Source organism: Physeter macrocephalus, chromosome 2 (genome assembly GCF_002837175.3).
Source record: "Physeter macrocephalus isolate SW-GA chromosome 2, ASM283717v5, whole genome shotgun sequence".
NCBI lineage: Eukaryota > Metazoa > Chordata > Mammalia > Artiodactyla > Physeteridae > Physeter > Physeter macrocephalus.
This window is the reverse complement of record NC_041215.1, coordinates 89,640,036-89,662,611: the sequence shown is the minus strand read 5'-3', so window position 1 is coordinate 89,662,611 and position 22,576 is coordinate 89,640,036. Positions and strand designations below refer to the sequence as shown.

At 35.4% G+C, this 22,576-nt stretch overlaps 1 protein-coding gene across 1 annotated transcript in view; it reads right to left on the bottom strand.

Annotated features, from left to right (window-relative positions):
* ZNF804A (zinc finger protein 804A) overlaps nucleotides 1-22,152 on the bottom strand; it is a 317,478-nt gene extending 295,326 nt beyond the window's left edge. Inside the window, exon 1 of the mRNA XM_024115584.2 lies at nucleotides 22,042-22,152. Within this exon, the coding sequence (XP_023971352.1) occupies nucleotides 22,042-22,152 (111 nt within the window). The remainder of the gene's footprint in view (nucleotides 1-22,041) is intronic.
* Nucleotides 22,153-22,576: the final 424 nt, after the last annotated feature.

Genomic DNA, 22,576 nt, shown 5'->3' with positions numbered 1-22,576 from the left:
CTGAGTATCTAACTACATGCCTAAAATATTTGTGAAAAGTACTTCTTGTTCAACATGTTTAAAAACACACTTATAATATTCATAATATTTATATCACTAGATCTTATGCCAGTGAGTGGCATTCATACTTGTACATGCTATAAGAGAGTAATTTAGGAGCATTCTCAGCACATCTTTTTTTTTTTTTTTTTTTTTTTTTGTGGTATGCGGGCCTCCCTCTATTGTGGCCTCTCCCGTTGTGGAGCACAGGCTCCGGACGTGCAGGCTCAGCGGCCATGGCTCACAGGCCCAGCCGCTCCGCGGCACGTGGGATCCTCCCAGACCAGGGCGCGAACCCGGTTCCCCTGCATCGGCAGGCGGACGCGCAACCACTGCGCCACCAGGGAAGCCCTCAGCACATCTTTTGATTTAATTCCTCACATACCATTTATTATACATCCTGTTGATTTTGTTTAGTATATGTATCTTAAAGCTGTACACATCTCTCAGAACCTGTTCTTTTAATCCAAGCCATTTTAGCTTAGACTGCTGCAATTGCCCCTTAGCTGCTGTGTCTGCATCCATTACTGTACCCTCCTCATACTATCTTTCCCAACACTGAGCTGAATCAATATCTTCAAAATGCAATTAGAGCGTTTACTCAGTTCACCTTCATAAGGAAACCCTTATCTTGCTTTTTCTTGACTTATGCACTGCTATTGTCTCATCTCCACCAACTCCTCACCAAGACCTCAATCTCTAGTCATAGTGGTTTTCCTCCAGTTTCTTAAAGATGCTGAGCTTCCTCTCTCCAAAAGTCACATGCCCATTCTGTTTTCTCTGACTGAATCCCACATTCCTTACATTCCACACTAGATCCATTCCCCACTGCACATGCTCTCATTCTGCTTGTACCTTTCCTTCATGGCACTTAAGATAGTTTGCAACGATAAGTATTATGGGTTGAATTGTGTTCTCCAAAAAGATATGTTGAAGTCCTACCCCTCAGTATCTCAGAATGACCTTATTTGGAAATAGGCTCTTTGTAGATGTAATTATTTAAGACAATTAAGATGGAATAGGTTGAGCTTTTAATCCAATAATGACCTTTGTTTTCATAAGAAAAGAAGCAAAGACACCCAGGGAGAATGTCAGTTGAAGACAGAGACATATACACAGAGAAACAGACATCACATGAAGATGAAGGCAGATATTGAAGTTCTGCTGCCACAAGACAAGGAATGCCTGAAGCTACCATGAGCTAAAAGAGGCAAGGAACAGCCGTCCCCTAGAGATTCAGAGAGAGCATGGCTTTGCCAATATCTTGATTTCCTACTTCTAGCCTCGAACTGTGAGAGAATAAATTCTGTTCTTATAAGTCACCCAGTTTGTGGTTCTGTGTTATGGCAGTTCAAGGGACCTAATACAACACACTTAGTGATCAACACCTACCTTTCCTGCTAGACCATAAGTTTCATGAGGGCAGAGAACTTGTGTGCTTCTAGTCACTATTGCATTTCTAGCACCTAACCCACAATAGGTACTTATAACTTTACCCACATGAAACACTTGTCAATATTTGGTTTCAATACAAAATATATAAAATTCTCAGTGCTTTCTGAAAGCAACTTAAACACCGATTTAATAATACTTTATGTACTATTGAAATTGACATAAAAACCAAAATAAGTTTGATATACCCCAAAGTATATAAAATATAAATCAGTTTTAATAAATAGAGTGAAATTTTACTGAAGGAGGGGGGCAGGTTTTTCATTCAGCATTTTACATATAATTTTAAATGTTATATTGATATTCAGTGCAAAGCTGAGGTTCCTATTGGTGTAGAGAATTTATCTCAATAGGCTCCATTCTTCCAGGTCCTGATGCAGTGCTCAGCACATTGTAAGGTTTACATCTGACTCAATCTCTGATGACCATTCAAATAGCATTTCAAAAGAATACAATCAGAAAACTATAAATTAATGCTGTGGGGAAAGATGTACTTCACAAGAATAGAAAGACTGCCTATCTCATGACATAATATAAATATGCAATAATGAAAAATAGATTAAAACTACAAATAGTATACTTATTTCCAGATCTGCTATTATCACTGCACTCTATCAATAAACTTGACATGTGAGAGACAGGCTCCCATAGCGAATATGAGTTCTTGCTCTGGAGACAGATTACCTGAATTTGAATGACACTTATAAGTCAGATAAAAATCAGAATACCTTCCAAACAGGGTTGCTGTGAAGATTAAATGTGTTAATTCAAACAAATTGCTTGGAAATGTGTCTTAGAACATACCATGTATAAACTGATGCTTAATTGTAAAACTACAGGGGACATCAAGTGTGTGATGTTTCAAAACGTTCAAGCCAAAAGAATTTTCAGTCTTTCTTTAAAAATTACATTGTCCTTGGCTATAATAAAATTTTTCATTTCATTCAACTCTTTTCCTTATACTAATCCAGTCTCTGAATTTGTTTGATAGCACAATCCTATTAACAAAAGACTTTCAAGCTAATATACCAATAAAAACATGCATTTCTACATAGTATAAAACATTATAAAAACTTTTTAAAATGAGATAATCACAAATATAAAGATTATTTTTCATATTTCTACTTGTTCCCTATAAAGTATATTGCACACTTTCTAGGGTGCATGCACCCCACTTTAGAGACCACTGTATTAGACAGTTCTAGAAGCAAAGAACCAAGTCTTTAAATTGACTTCCATTGTATTAATAGTGCCTACTACAGAATCTGATACATAGAGGTAATCAATATTACAGAAATCAGTATTACAGGAATATAGAAATAAATGAATACATGTACTTCAGAGCAGATAAATACTTTTTCAGGCATCACACATAATTATCCAGAAACTAAGTCTTAGTTAATTAGACAGAATAATTAGACAGGAACTTGGTCTTCAAATCCTAAATCCAATTCTCTTTGACTTATGTCAACTTGTCCATCTAGAAATATAGATGAAAGATATACAATTTATGCAAATATATGGACAATGTAATTATTAATGTAAATGATGATAATGGAAAATAATGTGTTACTGAGATTAATATATAAAATTATAAGGTATTTTACCAGAAAATTGTCAGCTTTCTAAATTTTGATCCTAAGTACCTATTTAAAAAAATTATCTGATATTGTTAAAAATAGAAAGAAAAATATTTAATCTGGAAAGTAGCTTTTCTAAATGATTCTAAATAAAATTAGACATGGAAAAAAATGTCTGGGGAAATAGAACAAAATTTCAAGAGTATTTTATATGTGTATATATATTTACTTTCTAATTTTTCTAAAATTTCAAAATTGACAGAAATTAATAGCAGTGTATATTTGCCTGTTCCTTCTGTCTATGTCATTATCTATTACCTACCTACTTATGTGCCAATCATCTATTCATTGTTCTTGATAAGAAGAAATTAAATTTATAGAAAAATAAAATCCATTAAAATCCAAATACTCAATTATAAAATCAATGACAACTACCCTCTTTTTAAATATTTACTATAATTAAAAATAATAGTCTACCCTTTTTCTTGGATTCTGAAATTATAAAAATATCTGTAGGGTGTTCATGTTTGTAGCTAACGAAATTGATCGAGTAATTATGACACTTTTTATCTTACCAATAATTACAACTCTTCTCTGCAGAATGTCTATTATATCTCTTATTTTATTTACTATTTGTTGTCTTCCATTTGAAATTCTGTTTTCCTATCTCTCCACTTAAGATGTTGTCATCCTCTCCTTGAGGATGACTTTCAACTGGCTCAAGCAAGGAGAATAGGTGTGATTCCACACCCTGATGACTAAGCAACTACTAGAGAAGAAAGGGAAAATCATCAGATCTTGTTACTACCCTGCTTAATTCATATTTGATGAATAAATACATGAGTCCGTTTGCAAATTTTTAATGAGAGATAATTGATAAAATAAAAATCAAATCACTTAGTTTCCTATCTACTGGCAAAACGCAACCTTATTTTCACAGATAGTCTTCCTTCCAGTGAAAATCATAGCTTGTCCTTTTCTCTTTTTTTGTGAATCAATTTGCAAAACTAGCAATTTTTTAACAGAAAATAAAGCAATGTATTTTCCTTTATATTTGTAGAGATCTCTGTCACACAGTTTGTCCCTTTGAATTTGTATTAAAATTAATGAATTCTAAATTCATTGTGTGCAATATTTGGTATGCAAGATAGATATCAGGGTTTATAGACAATAGCTCAACAAATTATGATTAAATGTGATTATTCTGTTCTTCAAATGTTTCTATACAAACTGTCTTTAATAGTTTGTATTTTTAATTTAGCAGAGTAAGTATTCACTATTGATTCTCTAAAAAACCTATATAATTATGTGATATAAAATTAAAATTTATAATATAAAAGCTACAATATATGCTCCCCTGGGAATACTTGTATACTTACTTTTGGAAATGTATATTTTATTTCTAATTTGAGATATCTTTATTATTATGTATAGATTTAATCATAAACAGTTTTAAAGTTAGAATGTAGAATATGCATTTTGCAAATAGTATATAAAATTGGCATTGTATACTTAACTGACCTTTCAGTTATAGTATTCTTTGTAAAACGAAGTGCTTATAGCATTACTGTTATAAAAATTTATATAAATAGCTACCACTTATTGTGGTTGTGACTGTAACACAACTTAAGACAAAATTAGGCTGAACCACTCATAATCTTTTATAATCTCTGGCAAGATCCATAGATCCTCTTCAATTTTTCATAAGTAAAATGGAGGTAATAATGGTACCTGCCTGATTAAAAATCATGTTTTTTATATTACAAATACATATTTATATAAAAATGAACTTAAAAGAAATGTGATGTAGGGATATGCTATTATCTTGTGAGTCGCCACTCTAAGGATACTACTTATTATCAGTTTTACTTCTAGCCATACAGTTTTTGTTTCTAGCTTCTGTTTTGTAATGAACTAGGTTGACTTCCTTTATTCTTTATATCAAAAAGTTATTATAATGTTTTCTCAGCATAAAGACATTGTTAATCTTTAAAAATGTTCCTATTCTCTTCAGATCTCAGATACCCCAGAAGAGCTTATAACAACATTTAATTTGAAAACACACACACACACACACACACACACACACAGTTTAGTTAGTCTTGGACCAAATAGGTGAGGATTGAGTAGAAAGTTCTTTACAAATCATACCAAAGGGCCGCTCAGGGGCTCCTTTCTGTTCACACACCACAGGGTACTTTTCTCATTGCGCCTCCCATCCCCTGTTCCTCTCCTCTGCAGCATGCCAGCAATTAAGGGAAAATAAATTTAGAAGCACCAGCATTTCACCAAAAAATATATTAAAAGGCTTCAGATCCTTTCATTTTCTTGTACTCTCCCTGAAAATAATCTTCTGAGAAAGATGGGAGGATAACCTACACATTATGAACTGTCTAAAGCTGAAAGCCAACCCTCTACAAACGTGTGCTGCAAAGCCCAGCGATTAGAAAATGTACAGCTTCTCTTATCTTATTCCTATAAATGTAAAACCCAATAATACAGGCTGGAAAACGATGGTGCTCTTTCAGCTATAAACGACTTGAAATAATTTATTATCTGCTTTAGTTTGAGAAATTTTATTACTCTTAATAGTTAGTAAATAGAAGATTGCAAACACTAGGAATGAACAAAGCTGGGGGTAGAAATTGCAAAGTGAATTGAAAGCATAAAAAAAATCTTAAGCCCTGAATTTTACTAAAACCATATCTTTTACTAAATAATCTCTTTTCTTCTGCCTTTGTGCGCTATATAATGTATATAAAAACAAAAACATACCATCTGACACTTAAATTATTTAATCTAATTAACTAGCTTCTGTTCAGTTACCTATAAGAAGAAAAAGGAACATGAAATTGTCTTCATTGAACACAACTGATAAGCAAACAAATGGACAATAATGCAAATTAAAACAATTAGAGAGATGAAAGAAAAAAGCATTATTGAGAATAAAACCATAATATTTGGGGGAAATAGTTAAGGATTTATATATAGATTTCCTAATTCTGAATCTCTATAACTGGGCATAGTCATATATTTATTCTAGGATATGAGAATGAGGTGTTCATTATTTCTGTGCTAAACTAAACGAAATGGAATAGACATGGACATACATATGTTAAATCTCAGTGTTCATATCCATTTAGATCTACAGTGTTCACAAGACAGCTATGAATTAAAAACAACACAGATGGCCTTGATAAGTTCTAAAAACTAAGTCTTCTTATTTGTAAATGGCAATTGTAATAGTACCAAATTAAAGAGTTTCTGAAATAATTAAATGAAATATTTTATATAAGTTTTAGCACTAGACCTGAGAGAATAAGTGCTCAAAAATTGAAAACTTTCATTAAATGAGTTGATTTCTTCTTAGGATTTGAAAATACAATTTGAAAACGTGTTTTAGATAAGATTAATCATAGATATTGAGATGATTTATCAAAATTATATTAAATAACTGACTCAATCACACAACTGCAATTGTAAAAATTGATTCTGATGGTATCATAATCACATTACAAATAAAAATTCTAAACAATGATAAACATGGATTACATGTATGAAATCCCATACATGTAAGCAATAACTTAAGAATACCTATGCAAAATTTAGAAATAAAATATGTAATTGAATTTGAATCTCAAAGGTAATTGAGGTATATCATCGATTTAATAAGAATGTAATTATGATATATGATTTTATTTATAAATCCAAGCTATCAATGTTAAATCTTTTGATATACTTTTCATAAAAGTACATAGTATCACCCTGCATTTTATAAAGCTATTTACCTTTACATCTTTTATTTTGTACCTGATGTTTATCTGTTTACTAGCTCAATCGTTTGCTTTGCTACTCAACACAATGATTAAAAAAACAGCATACATGGAAAACTATTAAATACTATGAAATGCATTATTACCACTACTTTCTACATGAATTAATATATTCAAAGCATGGTTAAAAAGGGAATCGGCCAAGTTAACTAAATTGTCTCATGAGGCTGAACCTAGAACTAGAATTTTTTCTGCTTATGACATAAAGTCTTACATTTTCATCCCTTCTATAGATGTTGTACTCTATTAAATTTTAAGATTACATTCGTTAACTACTTTCTAACTAAACTTTTATTCTAATTTCGTTTTCCTTTACAATGAAACAAATGTATTTTTGCTAGCTTTCCAGAGGATCTATTTGAGGGCAGGGGTGGGATGAGGAGGAGTGTTGGCAGAGAACCTAAGAAAGGATGAGAACAGGGCCTCATCTCTCATACTAAGTATGAATGTGTGACATCCGAACATCCTTCTGGAACAAGACCATTGATACCAAGCCAGATGCAGTTTACCTTAGAAGAGTGAGAGTCACCTGGTGGCTCTTAGGAAAGCTAGATTCCTGGACCTAACCATTGATATTAAGATTTAGTAGCTATGAAGTGAAGTCCAGGATTTTGTTATTTTCTAAATCTTCAGGTGATAATTATGATCATCTAGTTTGGTATCTGTATGCCAGAGAACTTCAGTTTTCCTGCATAGGATAAACTAGGCAATCCACTCACAAGCCATATAAAGATGCTAAATTGTATGATCAATTCTCTGGACTATTTTTCTTTGGAATTCCTAAAACACCTATACTCTCTATTATTCATTTGGCATCTCTCATGTTCTGCCTGAAAAGCACAAATCCATGTATTGGCTTTGAAAAGGAGGAAGGACAAGTCTTCTTTAAGTATCAGTAATGGTAAAAATAATAACTTTAATTATGTGCCAGTCACTGAAGTAGAGAATTCCCTTATATTATTTTATCCTTAGAGCAATCCTGTTCACATGTACCCATTTCAAAGCATTTCAGCAGAAATTATGTATTATTTATGTAATATGTTTAAAATAACACTTGGTATATAGCAGGAGCTAAATGAATTACAATTTTTGTTATCTGTAGATATAGATATAGAAACAGAACCTGGGGGGTTAAATAACTGGCCCAGGTTACAAAGCCAGAATTTAAACCTAGGTCTCTCTAGTTCCAGAGGCTGAACCCCTTTCATAAAAAGGAAGGAGAATGATAGGAAGCAAAGGAGAGAGTGAAACACTGTCCAAATTCTCTAGATGTAAAACCAGCAAAATGTTTCACATCCTTGGGAAAAAAGCTGCAGTTCTACAGTTGTCCTAATTCTAGTCAGGTTTCTCAGCTAAAAATAACCAAAATTAACTCATTAAATGAAGCATAAAATACATTTACTGGAAGAGTATTAGGTAGCTGACAGATTCAAAGGTGACCCTGTTGAATGAGGCTTGTCGAGGAACCAAAACTGGCAATGCTTGGGCAAAATTCTGCCACTAAAATAGTCAACTTGGAACAATGCAGCTGGCTCTTCAGCCCCAGGAACTTTTCACTGACAAGGCTTGGCTGGTATGTGGCCAGTGGCAACTCACTGTGGCTCCCTTCACCTTTTTACTGTACTGCAGCTGCCTCAAGGGATCTCCAATTGACCCTGTGCCTTTGCATCCTCCTGCCTCTGAATATCCCTTCTTCCATGATGTGGCTAAACTCAAACTGCCAAAAGGTGGGGAGAAAGAATAACTACATTTCTTTTATCACTGCGTATAATAGGACTTAGGGTTGTTGAAAAATTAGCAAAGTAGCACATTAAACACATCATCCATAGATACCATTCTCATAAGAGTCAACAAATTCTAAAGGAATATAGGTTTTAAGACAGGATAGACAACGGGGAATCAATTCAGGTAGATTCCTGTCACTCTGGAGGTTTCTGTATTTAGCAGAATGCCCATATAGACTATCATCCAAATCAGAATAACTCTAAGAGTTAAAAGCGGTACCATGCCAGGACAACAATCTAAACTGGGATTATCCCAGGCAAACCCGAATGTACCATCATCTAATTATTTAAATTGATATACGTTCATATATTAGCTTATATTCTTCTTTACTGCTTAAGAAGAACTAATGATCTTTCTTTCCCTCTCTTCCTTCCTTCCTTTTTCCTTTCTTTCTCCCTCCCTCTCTCTCTCTCTCTCCTCTTTATTTTTAATTCCTAGGATTGTGGCCATACAGTGGAACTTTGACCACTGAGTTGCTTCAGATTTCTCAAAATCTTACCAGTATTATTTTCAGATCTCTGATATTATATTCGGTGGCTGAGGTAGGGGGAAGAGGAGTTTTTTGTTTTTTTTTTTTTTTGTGGTACGCGGGCCCCTCACTGTTGTGGCCTCTCCCGTTGCGGAGCACAGGCTCCAGACGCGCAGGCTCAGCGGCCATGGCTCACGGGCCCAGCCGCTCCGCGGCATGTGGGATCTTCCCGGACCGGGGCACGAACCCGTGTGCCCTGCATCGGCAGGCGGATTCTCAACCACTGCGCCACCAGGGAAGCCCGAGGAGTTCTTAATTGCTTTTCAAATAAATAATTGTTTTGCTCTCTGGACATGGCCAGAACTACTAGTAGAATTCTATGTACTTCCTGAGAAACAAACATGCAGACAGGCTGAAACTGGAAAAATATGCTCTCTGATTTTCTAGACTACAGTGGGGGTGTAGCAAGAGAGTAGTTAGAGAGAAAGAGGAAGAGAAGGAAGCGGGGGAGGTGGGGGGGGTCAGAGAGAGAGAGACAGAGAGAGAGAGCGTGTACCTGTGCATCATTTTGCTGTGTGCATACATGTCTATTTTGCCTGTATCCAAGAATAGATATTGTACTTATTTTATGTAGGGTACTGAGAGAAAAGAGATAAGAATTTCTCACATGACCTATAGTTTCTGTAGTTAACAGAATTGTATTGGCACTTTATTAATAAGTCAAAATAGTTGGCATGTTTAATGTCTAGAAGGTGAATACTCAGACTATAGCATATATGAACTGAATTACTGATATAGTATTTTAATTACAGTAATTTAACATTATAAGTAAACAATATCTTCTGTCTCTAGTTTTTTTCTTACATCATCAAATTATGCTTACAGCTATGCTAGGCACTGTACAAAGAGGATCAATTTGTTTTGATTCATTATTATTGTTATTATTACTATTACTACTATTTACTTCACTAACCCTTTACTGTGGAATAATATGGTAACAGATTGTCTTAAATGTGGCTCTCCAGAACAGCAATATGTACCATGAAACATCTTAAATTTTATTAATATTATTCTACCTAGAAAAAACCTTGTGAGTTTTTGAGTAGTAGCATGTATCATAATATCAACTCCTCTAAGTCCTGATCCATAAAAAATTGCATCTTTCATGTTGTATCAATAATTTCACAGTGATTAGTAACACAAGCAGAACAGTTTGTGTTATTTTATGCAATGTGTGCGTTTTCCCTAAGAAATCTAATCCCAATTTCTATGGAGGAAATTCCATTAAATTTTAATAAAACTGGGAAATTTGAGTCTCAGATATTTTTTAATATCACATGTGGCAATCATGAAAATAAGGGTTAGATTTCACAATTTCACATATTTTTATTTTGTGTTATAGCTATTCTTGTTTTAACAAATGGTCATCACCATCCACTTTTATTTTGCTTAATAATGTAGTCCATGAAAACGTCAATCAAATTTAATTATAAATTAACTATGACAATTAATTATAAAATAACTATGACATAAATTGGGCATTAAGAATCATAAATCTAGTATGTTGAAGTTACTCAGAAGAAACCAAAAATATCCACTTCAAGAGTGAAAACTGATACTTTTACAGCCAATAGTGGTAATCTAGTAAGGCATGGTTACACACCAACTCTATGCTACCTCCATATTACTATACGTATCACATGTGACTGAGGTAGAGAATGGCCAAGAATAATTACTTGGGGAATTACACAAATAAAGTATATAGCAAATACATCACATCTATTTTGCATTTCCATATTGATTTCTTGGTCAGTAAAATTTTAAAGTGACTTTTAGTTAGTAAAACTGTAGTAACCCTATAGTTGACAAATTTATTAATGCATGATTATTTACTATACCTGTGTATACGAGAGCAAGAGAAAATGTTATGCCGCCCCCTAGTGTAAATATTAATTTTGTAATACCAGAACTGCAGTGATCCAAGATATTGCAAGGGAATCACAGCTACTGAAATCATTCTTGAAGAGAATTAAAAGAAATTCTAAGCTTTCCTAAAGAACCAGCTTCCTAGGAGTGCAGAGTATAGTTCCACGAACTTTATGAGACAAAAGAATGTCTTATATCTTAAGGTTTCCATAAGATTTTCATTTCTTTATCTACTGTAATATCTAGGGCCCAATCCCTCCTCTAAGGGAGGAGATTTTATGAATCTTGGGTGGAGATAAATATGTAAGGAGTGCCATGGGTAAACAGGAAAACAAAAAGGAAACATTGATATTGTTCAATACTAAAAGTGTCCAAATTATGTAAATTTATACATATTGAATAGATGAGATTCTAGATATGAATGTTCCAGTATGAAATATTGTCAATAGCTACCCTCATTTATTGGGAGTTTATTAGGGTCAAACCTTGTGCAAGTTACTTTACTTGCACATCTCATTTGATGTGCAAAACTGTTTTCTAGGTAGGTATTATTTATCACCTCCATTTAAGGATAATGTAACTGATAGAAAGGTGAACTTGACCAAGGTCATAAAGCTAGTGACCAGTTGTGGTAGACTTCTCTTGTTTGATCAGTTACCTCTTTCTCTTACTAACATAACACTGATTTTATTGAGCTTAGCAATGTGCCTGGCTTAATTAATCAAGTTCCCATTCTTCCCTGCACTTAGGAGTGGTCCTATGACACAACTCCAGCAGAAGAGATATAAGCAACACTGTTGAGTGGGACTTCTTAAAAAAAAAAAAAAGAACATTCAACTTTTTGTCCTTCCTCTTTACTCATTTTTTCTAGCTTAGAATGTAGATGTGATGGCTGGAGCACTAACCACCTTACAACTGTAGGAAAAATACAAATAAAATCAGAGTCTTTAGTCTTGACATTATCGAGCCACTTAATGTCAAAAAATATCTAGTTGCATATTTCTGTTACACTAAAAATTTGATATTAAATATTATATAGGTACAGAGTTGATATTTGGGATCCTGGTTACAAAAAGTTATACTCACTATTGATATAGAGGTCTATTTATGATTTGGGCTCAGGTCCATCTGGTTATAAAGTGTGCTTTCAACCACTGTGTAAGTATAACAGTAAATATTTTGACAAAGGCATGCTAAACTGGATGCAAGAACACAATCTTGGGGTGAAAGTAGTCATTCTCTTCCCTACTATGAAGGAACTTTGTCTCATTTCAGCAGAGAGGTGATTTGCTAAGTATCAGGTTTTGAAGGAATTACCACAAAGATTACGGTATTTCCGCTGACATTTCCTTGGAGACCACTAGACCATGTCACTTGAGACCTTTCATTAAACAAGGAGAGAATCCATATTTTATCCCATCTTTCTGTCCTTGACCACTTGTAAGTAAAATCATTTAGTTCAAACCGCTCATCGTTAAATCCCTTCCTTCTTTGTAACTGGCCTCACTTCCTCCTCAGTTACTTATTGTCCAAAACTTCCCTGCTTTCCATAATCCAAAGTGTTTGGCAATTTCCTAAATTCTCTCCAAACAAAATTTGCTTGCTCCACATCAAATTCTTTAGGTGTTTCCTATCTGAAGGACACAAACAAGGCAATTTGGATGGGTTAACCTTTGAATCACTGTTAATACACTGACCTTCCCCACCTGCCCCCTGCCCCCAGGGGCTGAATATGGGAGGAAATCTGTGCACTAGAACTAACCATGCCCCTCTGTCAGGATAATTCAGCAAGGGTCAGGAGAAAGCTCTCAGGCTCACAATAGGGCTGTGCATAATTCAGTCTCATAGGAGGCGTCTAAGATGATCCCAAGAACTCTGAGCGCTCCCCCCAAGACTTCTCTCTGTCGTGGTTCACCACTCCACTGCTACCACTGCCTGCACTGGGATTATCGGAACCGGTTTTATCCTACCCTGTATCCCCAGTAATGTCAGTTGCCACAGGAAGTCCAGAATTCCCAAATTTTTCTTCATTTTCTGGACTTCAATCTCCATGAGATTATGTTACAACCTCTTTTATGACAAAATTCTCTATATTCCTACATGTCCTAAAACACTTGGACTGTGTCTTGAATTCAGAAGTGTCCCTTATCAATGAAATCTCTATAGCTTTAGACTTTTCGTTGAAGTTTTACTTCAGTATTTTGCGCCAACTGAAGTTTGTCTCTCTTGAAAAGCCTTTCCCCTGTATCTCTCTCAAGAGATGGGAGACTGTTTTATCTCCCCAGAGTCCTCATAAGAATGTGCCAGTGCAGGTCACATGTCCTCCACGCTCCACCTTGGTAATCTTCAACCATTCTCCTGCCCTCCCTCATCCCTAAGACTCCCCGGCTTTGGGTCTCATTTCCTTGAAATTCTCTGATGGTCTTGCCTCCCTTTTCCTTGCAACCATCCATGTCATATCTGAGAAAGAAAAAAGCAGCCCCTGGGAACTGTCAGCTACGAACTTGTCTAGATCAAAAAGTAAGGTATGGAGCTTCCCTGGTGGCACAGTGGGTAAGAATCTGCCTGCCAATGCAGGGGACACAGGTTCAAGCCTTGGTCCGGGAAGATCCCACATGTCACGGAGCAACGAAGCCTCTGCCCCACAACTACTGAAGAGTAAGAGAGAAACCACTAATCAAGACAATTAGGTCTTCCCTGGTGGCGCAGTGGTTAAGAATCCGCCTGCCAATGCAGGGGACACAGGTTCAAGCCTTGGTCCGGGAAGATCCCACATGTCACGGAGCAACGAAGCCTCTGCCCCACAACTACTGAAGCCCGCACGCCTAGAGCCCACGAGCCACAACTACTGAGCCCATGTGCCACAACTACTGAGCCTGCACTCTAGAACGCGTGAGCCACAACTACTGAAGCCTGCGAGCCTACAGCCCATGCTCTGCAACAAGAGAAGCCACCACAATGAGAAGCCCACACACCGCAACGGAGAGTAGTCCCCGCTCACCTCAACTAGAGAAAGCCCGTGTACAGCAATGAAGACCCAATGTAGCCAAAAATTAAATAAATAAATAAATAGGAAAAAAAAAAAAAGTAAGGTATGGTTTTGTTACCAAAGATAAACAGTTTCACAGTCCCCTAACATCAGACAAGGTCATTGATGAGCATGAAAGAAGCAAGAAAAAACAAGACCACTTCACAGTCATGTTTGGGGACAGGCAAAAACAAACCTACTGTTTTTGTTATGAAACATCCCCATCTGCCAGCCAACATGAGCAAAAGCTGCTTCTCTACCAACTACAGCTTTGCCCCCACTCCGTTCCTTTTTCCTCCTAGAGAAAAAGCACTAAAATAACCAATTGTAGAATGGCCCTCCTTTCCTTCTCACAGGATAATCCAGAATAAAACAATGTTTCAATAAATTCCACAAAATCACCTTACACAATCCCAAAACCTATAAAACTCCCCCATATTTCCTCTTCATGAGATGCATCAAGGTTCCCCATGGTGTGCAGTTTATCTTGTTCCAACAAGTACCAATAGGTCCAACTTGGTTCAACTAGAGCTCTGTTCCTGGTGGTTTCTGGCTGGTGGTTACTGACACCATTCTGTGCATTTTTCATGAAAACATTTTTGTTTTGTAAAATTTAAGTCCTTCATTTTACATAGCCACCCATTAAAGCCAACTTTCTTAAATTTGGGTTACCAAATTGTATACTTTTGATATTAAGTTTAAAAATATTTTCTCTCATTTAAAGATAGACTGATTTTCTTCAAGTACAATAAATGCATGTATGATTAGCTATTGGAGCTGAACAGATAAGAATAACTATATTTTACAGTTTCATAAAAGTTTTTTGGGGAGGAGCCAGGGAGATTGATTGAGAGATACATAGTAATCCAGGCAAATATTTAAAATAAAGTTATTATACATTCCTTTATAAAACAACAAAAACATTCCACATTAAGGTCTATCAATTTTAACCCTAAATAGTTTAACAATGTCAATTTCACCTATTTCCAATTAAATCCAATTGGAATTAGATATGATTTATATTTCAAATATTGAGTTGTCTTATTGTAAAAGAGATGTAATAACTGATCCTCAGTGTACTGTTTGGGGTCTAGATCAACAGAACCAACAGGAGAGATGGAGAGAGAATTGGGGCGGTGGCGGGGGGGGAGGCAGGTGGAATACATGGAGAGGAAGGGAAGAGAGGGAGGAAAAGAGAGTTTTAAGGAATTGGGGATTGACTCTGATTGTGGGTTTGTGGGGCTTCTGTAGGACAGGTCAGTAGGCTAGAAACTCAGGGCAGGGTTTGATGCTGCAGTCATGAGGCAGAATTTCTTCTTCACCAAGAAATCTCAGTTTTTGCTCTTACAGTCTTTCAACTGATGGCATGAGATCCATCCACATTATAGATGGTAACCTCCTTTACTTGAGGTCAACTGATTACAGACATTAACTATGTCTACAAAATACCTTCAGAGCACCTAGATTAGTGTTTGTTTAAATAACTGGGTACTATTCTGGTTGACACACAAAACCAGTCATCACACTCAGCATAGCTCATTTTTCTAAGGCTATGTAAGTTAAAAGTGTTTTCTTATAATTTGAATATGGCATTGTCATCATAAACATTTAATACATTAAATGTACTTACATTTAGAAAAGTACATAACTTTCTTCTAATGGTGCCAAACCATTATGAAAGAGTCCAGAGTACTACATCAGGTAATGGACTTTGTTATTCTGACAACTAGGATTGAGTTTTAATTATTTACTACCCCACTTTATATTATACTGTGCTAGGAAGTGTACTGTAATACATTTATAAAATTAATGAAACCTTGCTAGTTGAAAACAACATCATAATATTGTATATATGTTAATAATTTTCTCAGAGGCAAAGGATAATCTGATGAGATAAAACAGATCAAATGGTTTCAGGCTAAGATTTTTAGAGAATAGAATTAATAAAATTATTAATATTGTAGTTTGCAATATAAAAAAGTGAAAAATAAATATAAAAATTTCTTTATGAATTTTGGCTGCAGTATACCACAGATTAAAACTGCTATATTTTTCTCTCTGGAAGGATTACTCAAACTCCTAATTACAACAATTGCCTACAATAGTAATATCTCAGTTAAACAGGATCACTGAGAAAATTATTTCAACACTGTATTATGATTACATTTATTAAAAAGTATGATTTCCCCTATGTATAATACTTTCAAAAAACTATTTTCTAAGTATGTCACATGAACTAAACATGTTTACCAAAAGTATAAAGACTAAAATTACATTCAAAATTAATTTTTTAAAAGACCAAAAACAACAAGAAATTACTAAAACACCTGTGGTCTGAGCGAAAGTCTGAAATTTTAAAATGCAAAAATGCATCATCCTCAAATCCACGTTTCTATATTATAATTATTATGATAGGTCATAATATCCTAGATATATGATCTGGAAAATACTGTTAAGCAGTTCAACCAATACATAATAAACAGTATAGAAACATACAAATATGCAGAAAACTTTTTGGAAGACTACTGTCTATCTAAAAGTCGGTACCATGAAGGGTAGAATGACGAAAATGTTTCTGTCTCCCTGTATGTAAAATTTGGTTCTCGGACTAAACAAGAAGTGGAAAATTCAAGTGCCTTCATTGGTCGGGAAGGTATTATAAATAAGTGAAAATTTATATAACAGTAAAATATAGTATAGACAGTAGCAAACTGTGAAGTGTATTCCCCTTTGAATGGCATTGAAGCCCAAATACTTTAAAACACAGTGCACACTAAACAAACTACTTCTGCAGCCTGAATTTGGTCCTGAATACAAACACAACTATATGAAATCTTTAGATTAGTGGTCTCCAACGCTCTTGTTGATCTGTATTTTCAGCAAAAACGTAATCGCAGTCATCAATAAACTAGAAAATATTGGTGCATAATTGAAAAGGAAAGACAAGATACTACGTCACTAGTTGACTTTCAACTATCAAAAATAACTTAAATAATATTTGATAAACTAAAAAAGATATGTTAGAATCACGGATGTTACTTGACAACATTTGCCTTAAAATACTGCTTACATTTTTGAGTAGGTCATAATATCAGTATTTCAATATTATTTTCCTTACTCCAATAATGTGTTCTGAAAACACACATGTTGAAAAGTTTTGCTAGAATAAAAAACAAGTATAGCAAACAATATATGTCACCTTAAGTTCAGGAAAGTGAGACACAAGATGGTCTTTAATACTGAATGTATAATAAGGTAAAAGAAACTTGGAAAAATATATAACTGATTACATGACCAAATTTTTAAAGTGGGGAAATTTAGCCATATATTATTCACCCTAACCCACCCTCACCCCTGACCTTTCTTGAGGATATTAATCTAACAATGATAACATTTCAGCAGCACTAATTCAACAACTTGTTTCTTTAGTCTTATACACAACCCTTAATGTGCCACATAAATGGGTTTTAGTGAGTGGAGAAACCTTTTAAATTATATACTGTAGGAGATAAAGAAATGTGTAAGGGAATGACATGAAACATACTGTTATATTAGATAATGATATTAGAACAAAAGTCCATATAGTATATTTCAAAGACCTACCTAATTTTAGTGAGTTCCTGTATACACAAAGGAAAAAACCCAGAATTTTTTCATACTTTCAAAATGAATACATATGAAAATATCTTGAGTGACAAGAAACCTGCAAACTTGTCAAAATATGTGAATATTTTTTCAACATATTCAAAATGAACGGCGCATCCATGAATACATCTTAACATAATATTTAGTGCATAATACTTAGCACAAAGCCTATGGTGCCTAGAATAGTGCTTTGCAATTAAAGCATCTCAATAAATCTGAACGAACTAAATAACAAATATGTTGATAACTGATTAATAAATCAATACATCTTTTCTTGCCAAACCTGGTACTTAATATTTTGGAAATGGAGGACAGCCTTCAGGAACAGGGCTTAGGCAAGACAAAAATTATTGATGTTTGCATATTGGAGGATAAGAAATAAAATAAATTTGAATTCAAATTATTCTCTGAGTCTGGCACTATTTCTCCACACCTAAAGGCAAGTGGAAAAGTAGAGTGCCTTCAAACAATAGATGACACCAATACCATCTCTTTATCAGTATCTATATTATCATACCAATTTCTATGGATTCCCTAATTTAGTATATAAATTATAAAGGAAATATGTCTAGAGTCAGGAAATCTGCATTATAATATTGACTCACTGCCTGACCTCAAATCAGCACTCCTTCATTTTGAATTTCATAGTCTTTAAACAGACATAATACTCTTGTGAAATATAAAAATGCTGACCAACAGAAGTAATAAACAAATTAGTAATGATTTCCAACGTTCCACAAACTCCAAATTCCATATTAAAAGTGATTAAATATATATTTAAATTCTTCATTGAAGTATATATATTTTAATATTTTGTATTAAAACTTTAAAAATACATAATTAGGGCAAAAAAACTTTTGTGGATCAACTGCAAAACATAAATATAACAAAATGCCTTTATCTAATAAACAGATGCATACACAATGGTGGTTTGGGATAATCAAAGGAAAAACAATAAGAATACATGGATTGTAAACTTTATTCATTGTCATTAAACACGTAACTTATTCAGACATATTCTGGAGCACTAATAAAATATTAGCTTATTTCTTATTCCATGGAATTAAAGCTATATCACACATATGATGCTATTTATAACAAAAATCATCACAAGTAGAGTGAACTTTCTCTTTGATGGTAAGACCTTGCAAAATGGAGATTTGCGTATTTTCAGTTAAATTTGTGAAAAGTAATATACTTAAAAGCCCAAGAATAGGATCAAGATTAACAATAGGCTTAATCTTTAAGTATCCTTAAAATTTTATTGTGTGAGTGACATAATATGATCTATGGAAAGGTCTGTACATTTTGATAATATCCTCAGTATGAGTAGCAGGATTACTTCTGGATTTAGGACTAAAGCAATTAACCAAGGTCAGTAAACAATGAGTTTTATTCTGTAAGTAAATTTATTCTATAGGTAACTTCTAATTCTTGAAAGAACACTGTACTAACAGTTATAGCCTATCTTAAATCAGTTCAAAAATTTTAAAGACTAGAAAATGTTTTAAAAATATGAATTTAAAAAATGTTCAGAATATCCATTAGTTATCCAGTGGTTGAAAACTACTTGGAATTTCTTTGGAAAAATCCCTCAATGTATTTTATGTTTTAAGTTGTGCTTTCCTGAAATAAGATAAAAAACAAAAAACACTCATTAAAATTTTTTTAACTTAATACACATTTCAAAATGCAAAAATGTGATGATGTCTTCAAAGGCAAAGTTCACAATATGTCAAAATCAGACAAGAAAGTAAAAATGATCTCATAATTACTACTCTATAAAACTGGGATTAAAAACATGACAACCATAAATCCTTACTTGAAAATATTCAAATTGTGGAATATATATATTTTTAAGATAATATTTGTGTTTCTTATTAAGGTTGCTATATCTGAGAAGTTTCAGGTTCAGTTTTCTGGTTTTGGCTTATAGTAAGTTTTAGCTTATAATAAATCTTCACAGCATCCTACTTGCTGTAAAAAATACATTTTTAGATAAGTATAAAAAATTATTTAATTAAAAAATTCATTTATGAATATATTTAGAATCTCTTCTGTTATAGACAGGCATAAATCTCATTCTCTTCAATAACAAAATCATCAAAAAACATAGAAAAGCCACACATGATATATATTACTTTATAAAGTAATAGTTTCAAATATAGTGGAACCATATATGAAAAATCTACATCATTTCAGTCGGTGTAAATCTCTTGCACAGTAAACACTAACTTGGGCAGTTTGTAAACACAATCTTGAAGGATTAGCTATGAAGTCCTATAAGTCCTTTTACCATAAATAAAATATGATAAGAACTATTTCTAAGCCTTTTTATCCCAGTTTGTTGCTTCTGACATTTGCATATATTTAGATTTATTCATCTCATTTAGGTAGCTGCTCTTTAACACCTATTTTAATTTGAAAATTAAACTGGCAGATCTACAGTTTAACCTACCTTTTGTCAATATGAGTGATAAAGAACTAATAAACTTCAAACCAACAACAAACATCAGCTTAAGCAAGTTCAATCATGTATGGAAGCCCAAGGTTGACTTAAGAATCAAGATTACCAGAATTTTAACAAGTTGAGGTTTGGCAAATAAATATATTTTTTTCTATGAACTTTATTCTGTGGTTTTATTACCTACACCATTATTATAACTATGGAGATGAGATCTTGTTCAGTCAATAAGTTTGCCTTTTCTCATAAGTGAAACTTGATTTAAAAAACAAACCAGTGCACACTTTTTTCAAAATGAAGCGCTTCCCCTCCCCCAAATTACCTTCACATATAGTTGACTTCTCTAAGTCTAGCCAGAACATTTTCCATAATTACCTTAGCCTGTGCCTATTGCTCTTTATGGTACTCCACTAAGGAAGACCACAGAAGAGCATTTTCTTTGATCAACAACAACAGTAAACAATCTTATCCAGGACAATAATAAAAGCGATCAATTAACCCTACTTCTTTGAATCTTAAATGAGCTGAGAGGAAGACGTCCAAGAGATTCAAGGGAAAAAAGAAAATAATCAAATGAATCACATCAATGTCAGAATTCACTTAAAACTTCAGAAGAGAACTTTTCATTCTTCGAAGACAGATGCACAGCACATTTAGAAAAAAATTTATGTAGAATCATATTTTAAGATATATAAAGAAAATAGATTAAGAATACTGTATTTACTTTTGGACTAATTGGGTTTGTCCTTAAACTTCTACTCTACCTATTCAGAGCTCAGTAATCACTTTGTTAAAAAGGGGGCACGGAGTGCTGCTTGCTAATAGACCCAGACTTTAGTGATGCCTACATTTGCATATTACCACCTTACTGGGCTCTACTCTGTTTGCAGTACTTAGCTTAATGAGCCTTCTCTCTACTCCCCTTTTTCGTTATTGGGTGTATAGTTCTCAGGAGATACCAAGACTTGGGAGTCAGTTCTGCAGGGAGGTTTTGTAGCTAAGAGGGGATATGAAAGAAAAAGTAAGGGCCATCACCCTGTACTATCTCAATGCTCAGCACATCTCTCACCAATCAGGAGTCCTTTTGCTACTAGAATGCTGAAAGAGAAGCTCGCTGGTCCAGTGAGAACCTCCCAGGACTGCACGGGATCTGTTTGTCTAGCACGTTTTTCCTTGTGGCTCTGACTGTGTCAGAGTGCTCACCCGTCACACTTATCTCCAACCTCTTTTGAGTGAATGGCTTAAAGCTGACGGCATGGGGTTCTGGAGTCACTCAGTTAAGCTTTGTACTGACAACTTCTCACTAGAGAAGTTTGCTGCCAGTCCTTCCGGAGACAGCCGGAACACAAACTCCTTCTGAGACCATCACTCAGTCCCGCCACTTGCCCCGCACCACCAGTCACATGGCCCCCCGCCTCCACGAGAGGCACCCACATCCTCATTACCTTCAGCTTCCTAAAGCGACAGAGGCTATAGGGTCACTTGGGGTTAGGGTTATTTTCTTTTCTTTCTTAAGAAGAGATCCTGTTGACATAATTTGTTTCAAATAAAGAGAAACCGTGGTAATCTTCACCAGGACGGAGTGAGGTGGAGGGTCCCGAGCGTTGGGAAAGTGTCAACCAAAGCCATGGATCTCAGCTTCCCTGAGATTCCTGCCTTTTTCTACACCAAATTCTCACCCCACACCCACAAGACAAATAAATAAATATATTATAAACCAAATTGAATTGTGACACCCCCAAACCCTCACAGTAACCTCAATCCTCCAAATGTCCTCTTAAACAGGAGACAGAGAGAGAGAGGAAAACAGAAGCGATTACCAGAGTTTTGTTCCCGTTCTTGCTGAGAGGGCCCCGGAAAACTCCCTTTATGTTGCGAAAGTGTCCGTTGCTGAGATGCGTGGAGCTGATGACAATGTAGTAACACTCCATGGAGCAGCCGCCGCCTCCTCCACCGCAGCCGCCGCTTCCAGGCACCCCGCGCCCGCAGCCGCAGCGCGCCGGGGCCGGGGGAGGGCGGGCTAGGGACCCGCCGCGAGGGCGAACCGCCGCCTCTCTCGCACGCCCGCCGGAGACAGGCTCACTACGCGCCTCTGCCGTGCGCGCCGAGGTTCCTCCGCCTCCGCATGCTCGCCGTGCTGTCCGTCTCAGGCTCTGTTTCTCTCCTAATTCGCCTTAGGGCGATTCGCCCCGCGGGAGGATCCGGGGCTGGGAGGGGCCGGCCAGGCAGCCAGGAGCTGAGCGCGAGTCAATGCGGGCGGCGCGGCCGAGCGGAGCCGGGCAGCAGGAGCCGCCTGAGCGGCAGCGGCGGTGGCGGCGGCGGCGGCGGCAGCAGCATCCCCCGCTCTCGGTGCCA